This window comes from Halichoeres trimaculatus, unplaced genomic scaffold (assembly GCF_033239565.1).
Source record: "Halichoeres trimaculatus isolate MK-OKI-2021-1 unplaced genomic scaffold, fHalTri1.1 fHalTri1_scaffold_18, whole genome shotgun sequence".
Lineage (NCBI taxonomy): Eukaryota > Metazoa > Chordata > Actinopteri > Labriformes > Labridae > Halichoeres > Halichoeres trimaculatus.
In genome coordinates, this window is record NW_027437196.1 from 24,885,518 (window position 1) to 24,905,996 (window position 20,479).

General features: G+C 40.8%; 1 protein-coding gene across 4 annotated transcripts in view; it reads right to left on the reverse strand.

Annotated features, from left to right (window-relative positions):
* The window catches only part of mpp7a (MAGUK p55 scaffold protein 7a), a 228,423-nt gene that overhangs the window by 45,626 nt on the left and 162,318 nt on the right, over positions 1-20,479 (reverse strand). For 2 of the 4 annotated variants that reach the window (XR_012599844.1, XM_074693560.1), the window contains exons 10-14: positions 15,944-16,140; positions 15,286-15,350; positions 3,211-3,231; positions 3,085-3,099; positions 2,420-2,449 (exon numbers count right to left, since the gene is read on the reverse strand). Coding sequence is in view for 3 of the 4 variants with exons in the window: in XM_074693560.1 (XP_074549661.1) it covers positions 2,420-2,449; positions 3,085-3,099; positions 3,211-3,231; positions 15,286-15,350; positions 15,944-16,140 (328 nt within the window). In the remaining variant the exon portion in view is untranslated. The remainder of the gene's footprint in view (positions 1-2,419; positions 2,450-3,084; positions 3,100-3,210; positions 3,232-15,285; positions 15,351-15,943; positions 16,141-20,479) is intronic. The other 2 variants (XM_074693561.1, XM_074693562.1) reach the window with 2 other exon arrangements.

A 20,479-nucleotide genomic window follows, 5' to 3' on the forward strand; every position in this document is an offset into this window, starting at 1 on the left:
AGAAAACTCACACACACACACACACACACACACACATGCACACAGACAGTGGCTAATTGAGTCTTTGAAGCCACTATCAACAAGCCAAATGAGACCTCTGAAGACCAAAGAACAAAAAACAAATGTCGTCTGTTTTTTAGATGAAAAAAAAAATCTCTCAGAAAAAAAGTCGAGAAATTTCCAATTCTAATTCCCTTCTCTAAGCAGCTCCGATCGATCAATCCAGTGCATATATCTTCTCTGATTCTATCCAAATGTTGGATATTTGTTAAAATATGTATCTCTATAATCTCATAAGTAGATGTTTGGACATAGATTGGAGGAAAAACTCACTAATGCTGATACATTGGCTTCAGACTTTCTGCAGATACCAAACCTGAAGCCCAATGAACTCATCCCACTTTGGAAATAAAGTGTTTTTATTCACTTTATTAGACTTTTCCATTCTTTCCTGACATGGACGTAATTGAATTTCAAAGGGGCTGATGAACATACCAGCTCTTGTTTGTTCAGATCCAATTTAATGGAGATTCATACTCGCCTTCAATCCATCCGTCCGATCAGATCAGCCTGTCCAAATATCCATCCATCCGTCCCATCCAATGAAACTCAATCCAGCTCAAAATCGAATCCATCTATCAAACAAATCTGTTGGATCATACACACCCGTAACCCAAGCGTTCAACCAACTAACCGATCATTCAACCCAGTCCATCCATCGATCCAATTCAATCCACTTCTATCCAGTATAATCATTCAATACAAACCAATCTATCCTTTCATGCATCATCTATCCAAACCAACCCATTCATCAAACAATCTAATCAAATACATCCATTCATCTGTTCATCAGTCAACCAATTCACCATCCATCAATCCACTTAAAATCTTTATGATCCAACAAGTGCATGTATGTTGTGACTTCAGGTAACTTTAAAATGAATATCTTTGTGCAGCGTCAACCCAAAGAGCAGGGACCTCCTTCAGCTTGTTTCAGTCTCCAAAGTTTCTCCAGGCAAAGGACCTTACAGACATTGCATCACTGAAAAAGGCATGAAGTGAAAACAAACCAAAAGCTAAGGACAACAACTCCCTCCCCCTCCCACTGCCTCATTTATTTCCCCATGCAACCTCAGTAGCATTGCAAAAGCATCTGTAAGTTCTAGTATTTCAAACTTTTGGACAGGCCAACTCTAAATCATACAACCACATCCAACAGGCTGAAAAGCCATGCAGCAAGTACACTCATAGAGAAGATGTTATTATAACTCACATTTTTTTCCCCCCTTTCTCCTCATGAGCTTCTCTCATTTCAGTTAAACCTCGTTCTGGGCTGCTGGAGCCGAGAAATGCTGCTTACCCGCGTGTGCTGGATGTTGTTTGGGCACCAAAGAGGAAGAAGAAAGTCTGAGGTCAGTGACCTCATGGTGAAGGCAGGGTTACAGTGAGGGCAGGCCTGAAGGGCACACAGAGGAGTGGAAAAAGGGACTGGTCTTTGGCGTAGCTCAGATTTGGGAACTGACCCTGATTGGGCTTGGCAGACATGGCTCAAAGTCAGTATTTATAAACTCGCGTGTGCTCTGGATATCCTGAGAAATCTGGAGATTAGATGTTGTAGTGTGCACAGAGAGTTCTGAGGCCAGTTCACCTCTTCAACTTAACATCTGCATGGAGACAAAATGGGCGAAGGGAAATGAATGAAACAAAAAGAGAAATAAAAAGAAAAGGGAAATGAAGAAACAGAGGACTTGTATGAGAGCCAGCTAGTACAGGCTGTGGTACCACAGAGGGACGATACCTTATGATTTGTCAGTGAAATGACAGCTGTAATAAAAACATGATGGGGAGCATTTTCTGTACAAGACAGAGAATTAGAAGCAGCTCTTTGGAAAGGTTTGCAGAACCAATGTGGGCCACGTTAATTGTCCGACCGGGACCACATCAGTGAGACCGGCCCTCAGCTGGACCTTCGGGACAAAGCGTGGAAAACAAGCTGTTCTTTTAACCCAAATTTATCCAGAGCGACTGTTCTCAAAGATGTCTTCAGACCCACAGCAGAGGCAGAACAGGATAAATACTACATTCTGTAAATCCATGACATGATCTACCCGTGCACTCATTCTGTCAGCAGAACACATAAATAGCTCAGAGTGGCTAGTGTACCACTTCACAACTACTCTTTGTGTTTTTATATGACATTTGGGCTGAATCAGTTTTACCAAATCACTCTGGGCTTTAAAGTGATGAGTTTAGCACTTTACAAAAAATAAACTACAAGGCTGAAAAGCGTCACAAGGAAGAATCAGGGTGGGAAATGGAAAAGGGACTTATAATTCTGACAGTCTGATTTATTGTTTTTGCTGCGTTAATGAAATTGAGGAAGATGGGGAAAAAGAAGGAAAAAGACAACATCTCTCACCTATGTTGAATCCGATACTATAGTCCTCCTCTGGTGATGAGAAGAAAAGAAAAGAAAAGAGATGCCGAAAGAGAAGCAAGTTAAAGAGAAAGTAGAACAGAAACTTAAACCATCTGAACAGAAACTGAAAAGGCAAAAAGAAAAGTCCAGAAAGAAAGAGAGAAACAAACACAGAGAAACAACAACAGGAATATTTTTTCCTCATATGTGTTATGGTTTTATTCTTATTTGTTTATGTTTAGCTTGTCCAGAGTGATAGCCACAGCTCTCAGGAGATTATGTTAATTTCACCCATGGCTATCGCTCTGTTGAGTATTAAGATCAGCAGGGAAAGGGTTAACATGATTCTGAATATGATATGTCTTTAATGAATGGGACATGTCAGCTGGGAAAAGATGAGGCAGAGATCAAACTCTTAGTTTCTAAAGAAGTCATTCACAGTGACGTCTGATGTTTCTCTCACACAGGGATCAATTTTGACATAACGCGTCAGTCCAAATGAAAACAAGTCAAATAGAGAGCAGAGGGGGGAAGAGGATGTTATTACACACAAACGCAATGAAGGGAACCAGATCATGGTTTGACTGATTCTGACAATCCTGCATCATCAGCCAGGAACTTATCAGGTCAGTGCAAATCAGTGAGAGATGTTAGACGTGTAGTACCTTCGATCTCCTCAGCTGTGAGTGCGTTTGAGAGGAGGAATGGAATTAACTCACGGTTATGAAATATTTTGGGTTACATCAAGGAGGTTAAAGAGCAAGATGGGAGATAAGAAAGAGAAAACCTACCAAACTCTACAGCCACATCGTCTTAGAAAAGCAAAAGAAAAGAAACAGCAGAAAAAAAGGTTAACATCTTATCTACCATTGTGTAATGAGAGGAACAGGTACAGCAGTTTGTCTTTATGTGAAAAATTCAAATCTGGAGTTGAGTCATTTCTCACATATACATGAAATAGCTATTGATACTATTTCATTTTGGTACATTTGTGAAAAATGCTCTCCTTGCTATGACACACACACAGCAATTTGAAAAGCACTTAGAGAGCTCAGACCTCCACCAAGCATATTGTGTCACCAACACTTTAGTCCTACTTTAATGTTATACTCCCTTTCAGCAGACTGTCTGCAACAATTGGGTGTTAGTTGCAGGTTTGTACGATAATTCGTTTCCTGACAGTATTGAAAATAATGATGACACAGTACATATTTCATATTCCAGATGTTAGTATCCAGGATATTGACATCTGTCAGAAATTATGGTGACCTTGTCTTGTATTGTTTTGCAAAGCAATCCACCCATTTATGGTGGAGTTATATACACAATATGTTGAAAACAACCCTATCTCACAATGATAAAGAATCCTTTTAAAATATCCTATATCCAGACAGTGATCCGGATCACCTCCAAAATTAAATCACTTTTTCCGTCTCCCATTTTGAATATTTACTGAAAATTTCATCAAGATCCGTTTGTTAGTTTTTGAGTTATGTTGTTCACAGACAGACAGACAAACTCTCCCAAAAACAGAACCTCCTTGGCTGGTGGAGGTAATAAGGTTACACCTGCTGAGTCTTTAAGACGAACACTTGATTCATTTAACAACAACAAAAAGAACCTCAAGGTCAACATGTTTGCTTTTTAATCAGGGCTCACAGACTCTGTTAAGAGCCCCCAGTATTTATCCCAGTGTATCATACTTGGTGCTGTCAATCTGTCACATTATCTTGTTAACTCTAACAAGGACTTTATGATACCACATCATCCTCTTTTGATTGGTTTAAGTCTCAGCAGAGTTAATTTCTTGGATTTACACAAAGTTCATTGTGACAACCTGGTTTTCCAAACATGTGCTGCTTACCTGACATCTGTAAAGTGAGGGTTCAGGGTTTAGACATTAGGGTGTAGATAAGGACTGAACATTTAAATAGAAATCTTAAAAATAGGAAAACTATAGGAAACTATTTCACCAAACTCTAGGAATCAACTTTCACATTCTACACAGGAACATTTTTACTGTTTCTAATAAAGATATAAATAAGTTGTTACCCAAGGAGACACAGTCTCTGGTCTGTGGTGGTTCCACTGTGACACCAAGGAAAGACATATATTTAGATTCCAGAGCCTCTAAAAGGCCATGTATACCCAAACACAGCTCTAGAGTTGCGAAAAAAAACAATACAGAGAGGGTTCTGACCTTGAGTTTTGTAATGGAAATGTGTTATACAGTAACATGTTTCATTTTCAATTTAAGGTAGCTTTCAAAATGACTCCAGATGTTTAAAAGTGCCATCCAAACAGCTCAAAGATGATGGGTTCAAATGGTAGCTGATGCAGGATCTGTGTGTGTGTGTTTGGTTCAAGATGCCCTGGAACATTTGGAGGCACTTATAGATGCTTCCCTCTTTCACGTGTTCCTATTTCAGCCAAACAAGGTTAAATCAAAACATACATAACACCAACTACCACAATATGGGGCTCAACTTACAGCACCATGTTCATTTCCCAGAGCGCACTGCAGTGCAAGGAGATGTTGCGTCACGGCCAGCAGTTAATGACTAGCCAAAACAGCAGTCAGGACCGATCACTGCGAAGGTTGTGTCGTGCTCCAAACATCAGGCCTGAGCGCGCTGATTGTTTTGAAGTGTGGAGCCAAACGTGTCTGCCTTTATCTGACATCTTGTTTCACATGTTAGTGTTCACGGCAATGCTCCTCCTGATGCTGCCTCCCTCCTGCTCCAACGTGACATTTTAAGTCGAACCAGCACTTAAGCCTCATTTCGAGGAGGATGATTGTAGAGGAGGGGATATCTGAAATCCTTCCAAGTGCTGCCATTAATACACCAAGGAAGGCTTTCATCTGCTGCTTATCTGCCACAAGAATGGTTTGCATTTCCTGATGGCCTTTAGCCTTGTACACTTGCATTCCTACTTAAATGAAACACTCCATGATAACACTGCAGGATGTAAACTGACTGAACAAGGCCTATCTGGCAATGCTTAAATAGTGGAAGCAGTCCTTCTTCTGTTCTTTCTTTGTGAATCAGAGCACTGATGAGGAAGTTAAAGATGGCTCTCATCACGGACTAAGTGGACGACCAGGCCTGCAGAGACGGTGGCAGCCGAGCCTATCATTAGCTGTGTGTGAGGGAGTCAAGGCAAACGACTGCAGACAGTTTGAGCTATTCAGTCCACCAGCAGTCAACCAAACCAGTCTGACTGGGTGCTTCATGGCAGACTTCAGTCTCAGCAAGGGAAACACACTTAGAGGTGTATCACATGTTGCACATGTACCAAAGAATCACCACAAATGGTGACAGAGAGGCTGGCATAAAGGTGGTATTAGGGTTAAAAAAGAACGATGGCTATACATGATGTAGAAATGGAAATAGATTCTTCATAACAACATGCAGGTCTTATTTACGTCAATACAAGCAGAAACCTTTAGCTTTCGCTCATGCGATAAAGTTTGACAACCTGAAAAACTGCCTGCGAGCAAGGAGTGCCTCCTCCATCAATGGTTAAAAAAGCAAAAACATTTTATTTGTAACACATACACATTATTGCTACCATTGCTGTTGGGTCAGGGTGTTAGCACAGCAGCAGTTAGCGTAAGCCTGATTTAGACTTCTGAATGAGATCAACGCTGTAGCCTGTGCCGTAGGTCTATGTACCTAGAATAGGGATCTCAAACTCGTGCCATGGAGGGCCAAGAGGCTGCAGGTTTTCTTTCCAACCGAGAACTCAACTCACTGATTACCTCACCTTCAAGCAGAAAGCAGGGACTTATCAGTGAAATCAGCTGGTGGAGTTTTTGGTTGGAAAGAAAACCTGCAGCCTCTTGGCCCTCCATGGCACGAGTTTGAGATCCCTGGTGTAAGGTGTGCCATGGAAAATCATCCAATTTCACTTAATTAGACTAAAAAACTGATAACCTGCCATTGTTGAGTGGCTATGCTTTAAAAGTAACATACTTCCTTCCATGTCAGTAGGTGGCAGCTGGTAGCTAATTTCCTTAATACTCTGAGACAAGAGAAATGAGACAGCTGTTGTGATAAATAAGACAGCTAGCCATGACAGGGATGGAGAAGTTTTAAAAGGGAATAATCCAAACTCACAGCAGGGCCCGGGAAAAACTCAGACACTGATGAAAGCTCTAGTATGGGAGGTAGTCAAAAGAAAACAAAGATGGTGAAATCAAGGCTGTACAGCAAAAGCTTTGTGTTGCTCTGATTTACTTTCACCAGGATGCGATGAAACAGTGTGCTCGGTGTGTGGTGAAAAGCTATCAACAATGCCATAGTCCCAAGTAAGCTGTACACACCATTTCCAAATGAACCACCTGATGCTTCAAACAAGCAGGTGGACTGTCCTGGTCACCTGTGTGAAAGCATGGCAAAAGAGCCAATTTTTGAGGGATAAACCATAAAGGTGAATAAGCTAGCTACCACGTTGCTGAACTTGTTGCAAAATCAAAATCGCTGCACACTGTGACAGAGTCATAAATACCACCTGCCTGCAAAGGCATAATCAAGGAGGTGTTCAGCTCTGATACGGTAAAAGAAGTCATGATATCAGCTTTGTGTTCATCTTTGAAGAGTGTGAGCAAAAGAAACTGCATTGTCATTAGACTATGAAGTGTTATTTTGTTACATTTTTGGTTGGTGGTGTGCCATGGGACTTATTCAATGTTAAAAATGAGTCTTGGCTCAAAAAGGTTGAAAAACACTGAGCTACTATATAACATAAAGTATGAGGTTATATTTGTGCCACCAGAATCTGAATATGAAAAAACATGATGTGTAATAGAATTTTAATTTTTGAAAATAAATTATTTTTTTGAATTGAATTAATTTTTTTTAATTGAATTTGAAATTGTATTTCACCTATGAAAACTCAACTCTTTTTATACTTTGAATTCAAAAACACAGAATTCAATTTCAATCCACAAAAGACAGATTCAGTTTTACAATTCAATTTCAATTCAGAGCAGCAGGACCATTATGGCATCTTGTGCCCGTTAGGGAGAATAATGGAGCACAGATTCACAGACACCCTCTACACACCTGCAGACTCTCCTGTGGTGATGCGTTCCATTAAGCTCGGAACTGGTAAGAAGGAACTGGGAGTGACATCTTCTCTGAACCAGTGTTTCGTTGGAAAAACATGCTGCTATACCAGGGACGTTGTGTTAGCCGTTGTTAGCACACCCTGCGTTTTAGTTCACAAATACCACATGAAAGTAAATGATAAGTAACAGCGTAAATTTTCATAGGTAAAACACAATTTCAAATTCAATTTAAAAATTTAAATCAATAAAACAAAATATTTCATTTTCAAAACATTAAATTCCATTACACGTCATGCTTTTACAAATTCAATACTTTGATTTAAATTCAGTCTCTGGTGGCACAAATATAACCTCATATAAAAAGCCCCAAATCGCTGTGAAAAAAAGTAGAAATGTAGCAATAACAGAAACAGGTGATCAATTGGACCTCGTGCCCTCATGCATTTTGCTAGAGTGTTGCAGACCAACGCAGACACATCAACACAGCAGTTTGTGGTACCAAAAACGGCACCAAACCCTTTGGTGTTGACTTAAAGCAGAAATATAATAGAGGCTTTAGCAAAACTAGGACAGCTACAGTTAAGGAATCAATCACAGCTTAAAACACAAACTAATCCAATTTAAGAAGAGATTTGTTCCATGTTTGTTTTTGTTTTCTGGTAAATTTCCACCAAGAGCATGACAGAAAGTAGTTTGGATATCAATCCAATAGTAGTTTAAAATAATTAGTGACCCTACAGTTAAACAGCTTGTGTGAAAACTCCTGCAGTCTCTAGGTAAAAACAGTGTCTGGTTGTAATCTTTTAAAGGCTACGGTAAGACTTTTTCAGTCTGATGTAGAGCAGGTGTAAGTCATGCTATCCCTAAAAGTTACAGGAGGTAGAAAATATCTCTACTCTTTGGATTAAAGCTATTTCTCAAGTTGGATGGATTAAACTTGGCCCAGCAGTCGTTGCCTCACAGCGATGAGAAAATCTCTCAGAATCTGGTTTCTGAGGAAGAGACAAATGAATGGCCCCGTTCAGCACCCTGTTAATGGCTCTGAGTTATGGGCTGATGTCACTCCCACCGCCAGCCAGCAGACAGATGGCCTTCTCCTTGAACTAACCTGAAGCTGTCAATTTCTCTTTTACTCTTCATATCTCTCTGCTTCTTTTTTAAACAACTAACGTGGGACCAGTGGAATTTTCCAACATGACACAATGAGATCTTTGTCATGCATCTTTTAGCCTTCAAATGTAGAGCAGACACAACAAAGTTAGAGCTGAAACCTGACTTCTTTTAGAAATTAAATTTCAAAATGACTGCAGATTGGGAAACGGACAATCAACCAATTGGCAGGGACTTAAAGCATGAAGGGAAACATTCACAACTTGATTTAATAAGCACTAACACTTGAGAATCAAACACACATTTTCTGATGCACCTATTGCACGTTAATATCTATTTCTGTGTCTGTAAGCGTTTAAGTCGAAAAATGAAATAGACGAAAAATTGAACACCGGGGCGAGGTTCAGGGCCACTTAAGAACAATCTTGGGCGCCGTTTCAAAATACTCATGAGATGGAGTGAGAGGGAGCAGGAGTAAGAGGGATTGCGCTGTAATGTATGAAGAGAGACGTAGCAAGACCCCAAGGTGAGCGATAAGTGTGTCCACGTGTTTGGCAGGCTGCAAACCAAACCAAACAATCAGACAGCGGAGAGGTTTGCATGTCAAGCCGGGGAACAGACACGCTGTGTGAAAGCCCAGAGAGCAGTTAGTACGTCAGAGCAGATGGGGAGGCTGGAGGAGCGCCAGGTATTGATGGTAGTGGGCAGGTACGGCCAGGTTGGCAGCTGGACATGTAGATTGCTTGATGTAGCCCCTGTTCTTTATTAGCAACTGGCTGACAGAGAGCAACTGATGGCACTTTAAACATCAGTTTCATAACCCAGGAATGCATTCAAGAGAGCAACAGTGAGGAAAAGGATTATTTATATCTTGCAAATGTGAGGCGTAAATGGACACGGTTAAGCAATGCTCGCCGCAGCCCCTCGCCAAGACCAATATTGTTCCAGCCGACGGAGCTCCCGGGCTGGAAACCGAAAGACAGAGAGGGACCCCCCTCCTCAATCACCACCGCCGTCCTCTGCTCGGTAACAGCGGGGTCTCTACAGTATCCTTCAATTAGGGTGTAGTTTATGGCCCCGGGGTGCAGCCAGTCCGGCATGTTCAGGGCCGGGATCCAAGCTTTGTCTCCCTCCATCTCTCTTGACCCAGCCATCACCACTCCACAGGGCCACATCTGCTACTGAACATGACCCATCGACTTTCTGTTTCTCACTCAGACCATCCATAACCTTCATTCCCCTCTGCCTGACTCAGTTTCTTTGAGAGATTTCACTGAACTGCTTCTACTCCAACTGGGTCCGACGTCTCAAATTGAGTTTTTTGTGTTTTGAATGCTGGGAAATGAATATGTGTGTGTCTGCAAGAACAGAGAGTGAACTGTTATCATTCCCCAGTTATCAATCTAAACCTAACGGGGGCCATGTCAGGGGACTTCCTCCTCCTGCTGCTGCACACACTGCTAATCCTTACAGTATGTATAACATTAAGTAGAAAGTATTGCTGCCGTCAAAAGGAGACTTGTGCTTCTCGGTGGGTGCCGTTGCACACTCTGCTACATTTTGCACCTGCCCTCTGTGCATGGAGGGAGTGGGGGGTTTACAAATCCCATAACTCACCAGAGGAACTGGGCCATTAAAATGAAATAGTAAGGGAACAGTGCAGCACTGTCTCTCTTTGACTTTAGCAGGCTATTTTTGGCCATCCTGCACCATGTATGCCAATATGCGGTTGAACATAACCAGGAAATGACAACATCCATAATTCAGCCGAGGGCTTGAATCTGAAACAAAATGAGCTTAATGCTAAGTTTAGGGGTGGTCAGCGTAGCTCTTTTTGGTTATTCCAGAGCACTGTATTGAAAGAGTCACATTACATTAAGGGCGCACAGCCATGTCCAGGGAAACAAGTCGGCAAATGTGCATGTCCGTTTCAAAGCAGTAATCTACAGTTGAAAAATATGGGAAAAAGAACCAGCCTTTGGTTCAATGGGGTCATTGTGGAACCAGAGCAGGCACATAAAGCACAAGAAGAGGAGTATTTTTCTGAGGGTTTATATGTTTGGGAAATCAAAATGAAAGGATTGAGGAGGGCAGTTTATTTTAGCAGAGAACCCACTGTATGTGCTTTCATTAGGCCTGAATGTGTGGTTACGGTTCTGAGGACAAAGGTAAGAATAAGGAACAAAACAAGCACATGAGGAGGGAGGACAGTGACAGTGAGTGGAAGCAGTCATGTCAGGAGGTTTTACTTTAATAAGCTGATGGTTAGAGGGCAGTGTGGTTACATACAGGGAACATAAGACTTAAAATTGTGCATATGTACAGGTATATATAGAACAACCATACTTTATAGGTTCAGTGCTGCCACTTTGGCCTTTTTCAACACACTAGGACTTCTGACTAGTTGCCAGTAACCTTCCTTTCCTTTCCTTTCCACATGATAGTTTTCTTTGGCGATTTATGATAGCACCAAAAATACATTACCCATGGTACACTATGTGTTGCTTGTGTCCTTTGGGCTAAATCTGTTGTTTTAGCCGTTCACATTAAGGATGTAAACAAATGTAGTGAAGTAATAAAGTGACTAGATAAATTTCAAAGATGCACGAAATAAAATTATGTTTAAAAAAAAAATCAAAAAGACTGAAATATAGTGCGTGACTGCAGGTACTCGGTACAAAGTATTACGTTTCCGCGAGTCTGGTGCTGATAATGTGCTTCACATAATCATACAATGGCTCTGTATAACTAAGAGCAAGTTTTTGCAAGGTTGGCCAGATGTGTCAGCTTTGACCTGCGCATCTCCTCACACGCTTTCCTCTGCGAGCAACAGGGCATAGGAGGCTACTGTTAGTTAGGAGATCATAACTTTCACATACAGCCATCTTAACGTAACAAACTTTATTTAATGTTAGTTAGGCTTGATCAAGACTATAGAAAGGCAGCGTCAAACCGCCTGTTTCAGTTTGTTTTCTCTGCTTCAACACTGTCACTGTCAGGCACTTATAGATACTGTTTACTGTTTGTGTTCAGACTGATCCACTGAGAGCAATCAGCTGCTTCATAAACACACACAATGTCAATGTGTGTAATTTATTCACACAGCCTGTCCTATTTGTGGAATAGCTATAGATGTCATTTTTCATTAGGATAGGACATTAATTTCAAAGGCAGATAAAGATCCACCCAACCAGGAATGGAAACATTACTGCAAACTGAACTCAAACTGCAGGTTCAGGTTTCCAACAAAATGACAACTTTATTCCTAGACATTAATTTTTTGGGTGATGCTATCATGGCAACTAACTTTGTCTGATTCCTATACAGTTAATTCTGATGCCTTTTGATTAACACTTTAACTCATGATCTGTGTGTTTTAATCCAATGCTGGAGTTGCACTCATGAACTTCCATTTTGTCAGCCTCCATTTGCGAGAGCCATAACTAATGATTTCTTTCCCTGTTTTTAGTTTTGAAAATATGAAAACAGTCAGAGAAATCAACTGCAGACTGAGTCTGTGTGGGGTGAGTGGGCTTAGCATTTCTGCAGGACCCACAGCAGATATTGGCAGCTTGTTTTCTTCTTCCATGGCTACAGGCAGGCACACACAACCGTATTGTAATGTGCAGTCACAGAGCCAGCTGGACAGTCTTCCATTCATGCACTGTGGCTAAAACCATTTACAAATCACATTACGATTTGGAAACTGTTTGTAAATCATAGCTAATGCCTTTGTTGTTTTAAGGGTTCATTTCAGGGGATGTCCTGTTGAGCTCCTCCGTCAGGTGCAGGTAAAACGCTGCAGAGGGCCAGAGCAGTCATGGCGTAAACAGCCGGGGCATGTGGAGGCCGTGCAGACGTCTGCTGCACAGCCCTCCAGCTTTCATTTCTCTGTAGCGGCTGGTAGAGCTGGAGATGTTCAAATATTATTGTTAAGTCAAAACATTTTTTCAGATGCAGCAGTCTTTTTTTTAGGCTTCTAAATATTTAAAACGACTTTCCATCAATAACCACAAAAGCCGCCAGTGTGTCCGTTGCTTTTAGCAGAGGAGAGCAGTTTAAAAACATTGTTGATTTTATTTAAATGTAATCTACAAATCTCTGAGCAGTTGCCGCAGAAGGTAAAGGCCCAGCTATTTCATAGATTTACTATAAAACACTTGGGACAACAGTTTTTACAATATATAAGAGATGATTCTCTTCTTCAGTATTATGGTTTATAAATCCATGAGGTGCCTTTCAAATCTTGAACCTCAACAACTGTTGACTTTATTGTTTCTGCTGCTGTCCTGAACTTGTTTAACGTGATTTATGTCTACTGTCTTCATTATGAAGCAATTAACTCATTTTGATTTATAGGGTAATTAAGCTGTAATCCCTCCATTTCCTGATCCCCTGCATTAAGACTTGGTGTAGCACACTTCTGTTAAGTGCTACAGCTGATGTGATCAGCTGAACCAAGCAGCGTGGTTAGAGTTTGGCTAAGTGTACAGGTTGGCGTCTTTGCTCAACTTACAGTGCAAGTTGGTGTATCGGAGTCTTTGCAATGAAAATTTTCCAATTACACAGTTCTTAACAAGTTTATTAGTCCACCACCCAGAGTAAGGTATTAACCACCGCTGCTCTAAATGAACAGTTTATTGCTGACTACCAGATTATTTTCTTATGTTTCTGTAATGGTTAATCCACAAGTATGGGCAAACTCTGTACAAAAAATGATATATTGAATGATTCAGTGTAATGATTGTTGATATCCATGAATTTATAGACGTAGGACTAAATTCAGTGAAAAGGTGTTATTGTAAGAGGTAAACATTTCTGGAACAAGTTTCGATCACATACCAGAAACAGTGACAACTATTAATTAAAAAAAAAAAAAAAAGCTGTCTTGTCTGTATGTGTTCTGTTATGTAATCATCTATTGTTTGATTTCTGAGGTTTTAAAGTCTTACTGTGTCTGTGCTGTGAAAGACCCTAACTCAGTCCAATGGATGGAATTTAGCATCTGTGTTCATATCGACACTTTTAAATTGATGCTCAACGCAGTAATGTTGATTAATGTGCATTGCCCAAGCTCAATAAATGAAATAAGTAAAATGAAAAAAAAATATTTAAAAAAGAAAAAAAAGCAGAAAAATATAGCAAACCACATTAGTACCTTTTGATGGACAAATTACAGCTATTTACTTTCACTTCTGGACAGAGAATGTGTTAAAGTGGTTGTTTGTTCTTGATTAATTTCTGACTTCTCAGAGTTTTAGTGTGCTAAATCAAAGCTAGGAATAAAAATGTAAATTCAGTCTGAGAAACTCCTCACTCCTGTCCAAAGTGGTGAAGCGTAGAAAAACTCAATGAGAAAGTAAGTTTGAATCAAAGCACTTTATGATGCCGGATGGTTTTCATGCCAGGTGGCGGAATACATTTTTTAAGCACTGTATTTATTTTTCAACTCCAGGCTTAATTATGAAACTGTGAGTGTTGCATCTAATAATCAAATGAGCCCAAAAAACACCAGTTCAAAAAGCACATAAAGGTTGAAATGCACCACAAACTGTGCTGCAGAGCAAATAGAAGATCTTCATGCCTGAGATGGTGTGTGTTGCATTTATTTTGAGACAAATAGACTTCTTCCTTTATGAATGAGCCTTATTAAAAAAAAAAAAAAAACACTCTTAGACAGCAAAGTGTTGCTAGTGTACTTATATTTTCTGCTGAAGGCTGATGCTGTGCTGTAATTTTTCAATTATCCTAACAACAATTCCCCCTCAGGATAACAAAAGAACTAATACCTGTGAATTAAGTCTGTTCATATCCCTTTTGTGCTACAGCTGCTTTATAATCTGACGCTCATTCAATCTGCACTTGTCTGTTATCGCTGGCTCCAGTAAAGAATCTGTTTCTGGGTCACATCTGTCATGAATTGACTCTGGCCTTTCTTCTCTTTACTTTTGTGTTAATGAAATTCAATTAACACCTGGAAACCTTCTTTTCTACTAAAACCTTTAAAGGCTTCGCTTTAACAGTTGTGATTTCCAACATAACTCTTCTATAAGTCTTCTTGTAGTTGAATATTTCTCTGCTATGAGGTAAAGAATTGAACCATTTCTTGTGTCATTTCAAACACTGTTGTTACCAAATTCTGCCTGTTTTCTGCATCAGCTGAATAACAGAGGCCTACACAAGGAACATTAACAGTCCATGTTCCAGAGAGCAAAGCCGGGTCTCCAACATGTCTGTATATCTGCTACCAGGTCATGAATCTGTCGTGAGGCTCTCTGAGATACGGAGAGGTGAGCAGGATAAGGAGCCTGGATGTTGTTTTGGCTGGATGGTGTAAAAACAGAGAAAGTGTTTCACAGGGAAAAACATCTTCTGCATGACTAGGAGCACATCAACACATGAAGAGGCAGACGGGGACAGAGGCAGGAGATCCTGGCAAGAGACCGAACAAGCCACAGAGAGGATGAAACATGGAGCAGACAGGAAAACAAGGAGGAAGGCAAATCCAGACACAACACTTCCTCTGATGACAGGTGGTGGATCTGCACAGCAGCCCTGAACCATGCCTCTAACTTCACTTTCCTCTCCTCTGCATTCTCCTCTCCCAGCCCACCCACCTGTTCCAGTGTGCCGTCATGTGCTGGTTAGTTAGGACTTATCACAGCAGATAATTTATGCTTACATGATCGTCGGCTGGAGATCTTCTGGGACTGCAGAGTGGCAACGGGTCGAGGCAGAGCAAATCTCCTGTAAGGAAAAAGAGATGGATGGAGAAAGAAGAAGAAAGAGCACAATAAAACCATCAGATTTTATGACCACACAGGGAATAATAAACACTCCCTGCTACGCTACAGAGAAGCCACACGTCAATATCCACCAGTTTCATTCTGTCAGCAGAGACTGGTGAAAGAGAGAAGCGAGACTGAGTCAGGATGTGAGAGAAAAAACACTTGCTGTTGACCAAACTCTAGGTTAAACGCTCTCTTTTTTCTTTCACTCAGCTCCTTCATTCTTTTCTGCTGCTGGTGGACGGTGCCAAGAAGCTGCCCCGGCCTCCTGAGCTCTGTGTTGCACATCAAGTGCGGCCGTCCGAGTGCACACTGATGTGCGATTTTCCATCCACTTGCTGTCCAAAGTGGATCGGTACCAGCACTATCATTTTCTGTCATTACTCATTTCAGGCCAGACATTGTGCGGAAATCCAGACTATTTTGGCAGTGTGAAGCGAGGAAAAAAATGAGGAAAGGGAGAGGAGGAGAGTGAAACTTGTGTGACTGTGTCAGTGAAGACATTCTTGGTAAGAGGCAGCAGGAGACGGGACAGGATGAGCTGTTTCTTACCTCTCCTGGAACTGTTTGGACGGGATTAGGCCGGCACGAGGGTTGGTGTCCCCCTCGTGCTTGGCCTGCCACCAGGTTGCGTCATCCTGGCTCATGATCTGAAGGATGGAGCCCTTCTTGAAGCCCAGCCCAGCTTCTTTACATGGGATGGCTTTGTCCTCCTTGGGGTCGTAGTCAAAGAGCGCCCTCACAAACACCTGGGCACACAGCAGAGGAGAGGAGACGCAGCAGCTCTCAGTAAATCACCTCCCTCCATTGAGCAAAGTGTAAACACCAGAGGCAATCCATCATGGCAAAAACAGAAGGTGCTCCGACAAAGCTCTGGGTAATTATTTTATAAAGGTCAATGCAATCAGAAGTTGAAACCTACGACTTCTGGACCAGGTAGCCTCTCTCCATGTATTCCATCAACACTTAAGATGCACTTAACCTTGTCGCCATCATCTAAGTGTGACGAGGATCCAGATCCCCTGAGTCTGAGACTCCAGTTGGAAGTCTGCCGTTCCTCCACTGACTTCAGTACGAGCAGGAATCTTTCCATTTTAACTCCTTTTAAAAAAGGAGCCTGTTGTTTGCATAATCCTGTTTCGATCTCTCTTAAATAAAACCTCCCATAGCTTGAGAGTTCAACCTCTGCAGTGGAAAGATGGTTTCTTTCATTGCAGTCATTTAAACGTTTATTGATGTCTCCTTTAGAGAGTTAAATGCACTGCAGAAACAGGCTGACAACATCCAGGAGGCAGGGGACTGGAGATTGTTGGTAATCCTGTTCATTATTGTTATCTAGTCAGTTGATTCTTAACGTTGTTACTTTGTTTCAAATATCATGTTCATCTGGAAGCCTGTAATCTTACTGTCTCTCTTATACCAGTGGTGCATACATTTCTTGTAAAAGGTGCAGTTTGTGTTGATTTTGGCGCCCCCTATGGTCACATATGCACATTTAACAGCTTGTTCTTTGCATGCCAATGTACTGCTTCTATCTCATTCTGCTTTCTTTTAACATTTGGACGTATCCTTCCCTGAGAGTATGCGTTGTTGAAAATGTAGTAAAGCTGTTTCTGCAGTGAGCTGTTAAGTGTCTGGTCTGATGCTTGACTCCTCAATTGTTTCAAGAATCAAAAGTTATAACATGAAAACAATCATTCATGTGGCTGATGGTCTTGTTTGTTTCTCTAGGTCATAAAATGTCATCAGTACAAACTGCAAACTGTCCCAGAACCAGTTAGTACTCCTTTTTCACCAACCATGAATAAAAACCATAACAGCACATCAGTAATTTAAAGGTCCCATATTATGCAAAAATCACTTTAGGTCTTTAAGTGAAATTTGTGGGTCTTTGGCTTTCCTCCCAGCCCACAAAACTTGATATTTAATGACAAAACCTGTACGTATTGCTTGACATCAGCGACTTCCTTTTTTGACCAATCAGAAGCAAGTCTGACCTGATTGGTCCACCGGAGCAGATACTCCCGAACCCTCTCCCCGCCCACTTCCCTCCCCACTGCTGGAGAGAAATCTCTCCAGCAGTGGGGAGAAGAATGCCAAAATTGAAGAGCCATCACTGCTTTGTTTTTGGCTGTAAACAGCCACATAGTTTCATGCACAAGCTTCCCTGTGCTTGATTTATTGGCCTTTTGGACCAAAACATGTTACTACCATTTCATGAAGACATCAATGATCCATATTAAACTGCAGAAAAAGAGCAGAATATGGGACCTTTATAGCTCTTAAATTAATTTACAGTGCAAAACATTTAAAAATATGACTTTTAAGTAGGAATGGGTACCTTTTACATTTGAAACGATACGGTATCAATTCCCGGCACTTGACAATCTGTATCAGTACTGAACAGTACCAAATTTTGGTACTTTTTCGTGTTAATGCGGTAAAATATAAATTTGCTCTTTTTTAAAATTTTTTTTACATATTTATTCTTCAAAATATAATCTTGCAGTGTTGTGTTCATGTCCAGCATGGAAAATCACCTGGTCTTCCATTCCCCAACAGTCACAAGGATGCATTTAGGTACCTAAACATGGTACCTTTTGATTTCACATGAATCTGTACTTGGTAGTACAGACAGAATTTGATTTTGAAATAACAGGGACATGACTATGCTAATTGCTAACTGCTAAGCCGAGCATGTCAGTGATTATGGCTAAGGTTTACAGGGTCACACTTTAAACTGAAATACCAGTGACTACTGATATTCTTCATCCAGCTTTTACTTTATGTATTTATTGCAAATGTTGGTTTCGAGCCAAGATGATGCGAGTTGTTCAACAACCATCAAATTAATGTTATTTATGGAATAAGAGGATTTTTGGTGGTTACACTCTCATGTTGCTTGACAAACCAATAAAGCTTTTCAGAGATTCCTGTTTTTATGATCAAGTATATTTTAAAACTAGGAAAATTTAATTTATTTAATAAAAAATCATTTTCTTACAAGATAGTTATTTTTTAAAAAAACAGGATCTCTCTTTTCTTTGTTTTTAAGTGATTGCAATAGGCAACTAGACTAATACAAATATAGACTCCTAGGTAAGGCAAGGCAAGGCAAGGCAAGTTTATTTGTAGAGCACAATTCATACACAAGGCAATTCAAAGTGCTTTACAGCTAACAGCTCCTAATACCTGATGTGAGTAACAGATCAAGAGTCCTTTGCTCAAAAAAAATGTGGGCTTGGTTTGCAATAATGTTGAACGCACCAGAGGACTAAAAAGTCTTTGTGTGTCTTGTTGTGTATTTTATAAAATAGTGCAATATAACTAAGTCCGATTCTTTGAAATGGTGTATTCGGTCAGACACTCTAAAATATATTTTAAGATGGTTCTTATAACTAGGCTGGACGACCACACCCCCTGTTGTCAGACAGTCTTACAGAGAGAAAACCACACCATGGAGTGGGAAAAGACTAAGGTAATCAGAGAGAAATAGATCCCAGCACTGGCTAACAGAGTCTGTGGAGATCAGGAAGCACCCAGGATGATAAATCAGGGTGAGGGGGCCTACACGCTGTCACACACCTGAATACTGTCCTATGACTGTTGGACAACAGGTGGCAACGTGGTCTTCACCTCTATAAATCAGCTGACTGACAATTTACAATAACTCTAAGTGACTCTAAAGAGAAGGACTGACGGAAGTTTGTGGTCCAAACATGTCAAGGTAATTAAAGGAAATCACACTGGTAATGTGATAAAAATTGTCCTTCTAAAGTTTAATCCTTATCGTATTATCACAAACCTAGAAGTTTCTCTTTTAATCAACTCTATGACTCTTACCCTGACATAGAGGTTACACATGTAAAAACGGTTTTCTTAATCCAGTTTATAATCTCACTGGTAGTCTTGCTCACTTTTGTAGGCCTTTAAGAGGCATCATGGGTAATTTCAGATTGTTTCTGGAGGTGCATGGGAAAAGTTGAAAGCATGGGGGCCGAGTAGATCCATGAGAAGTGATACTTAAAAAATAAAGACGCTATGCCTCTGAACAGACATTCAGAAAGTCATTTGTACCTGAGTACGAGGAGAAATGTAAAGTTTGATGCCAAAGTCAGAAATGATCAGATAAAGTGGATCCAGGAAAACACCGAGAAGATGCCGTCAGCGTTGGCTTTGGTTGAACATAAAGTAAACTCAATTTCAGAGTGTTTCATAACCAGCTAGAAGAATAGTTCATTTCTACTTTTCCATTTGAAACTGTTTTGAATGAACGTGTTTTGAGTCTTTGTGTATCAAAACCTGTTTAAAAAACATCTTAGACTCGTTTGCTGTAATATTTTTCATACACTTTTTAATCAGCTAAAATAAAACACCACCCTAACAAACAAAACACCAACACATTGAGGCCTGTGGTCTGTCTCGCAGTAGACTGAGGGTAAAGAAACAAATGGCTGTATGAATCAGAGTTGTTTTCTCACTTGGAGTCGGCGCTCTGATTTCATTTGGCAGAGCTGGATGGGGACACCTCATCAACACAAAGAAGCCTGAACCCTAAAGTGGAAAAATCTCCGACATCGTTACCCGGTGTGGGCGGCGAGCTGCAACCTTAAGCGCCTTGCTGTGTCTTCTGTCAAAGCTGAGAATTGTCATTATGAGTTATTGCTCCAAAGACACCTCAGAACATGTGCAGGGAGCAGGAAGAGAGGAGGGAATCATACATATGTGTGCGAGACGGATGAATAAAAAAATGAAAAGGAAAGCAGGATTCATTTTTTTGATCTTCTCTTGATTTAAGGAGATCTCAGTCAGTGCCATGTAGTAAAGTTTCAGTCTGAGATGTTTGGTTTGGGTCATACAGCTGCTCTGGCTGCTAAGTCCACCATCATATTACACTCATACATCCACACTCAGAAATCTCCTGCTTCTCTTCTCCTCATGTCGTTGGCCTGTGTATGTTAAGCCACTCAGCTGCTCGTTGATGAACACACACCACCTGATGTAAGCATGCAGGATATTTTCATGAAGAAGAGGCTGTTTGTTAGGACTGGTGGACTATTTCTCAGCTGGAATCCTTTAAAGGCCAGA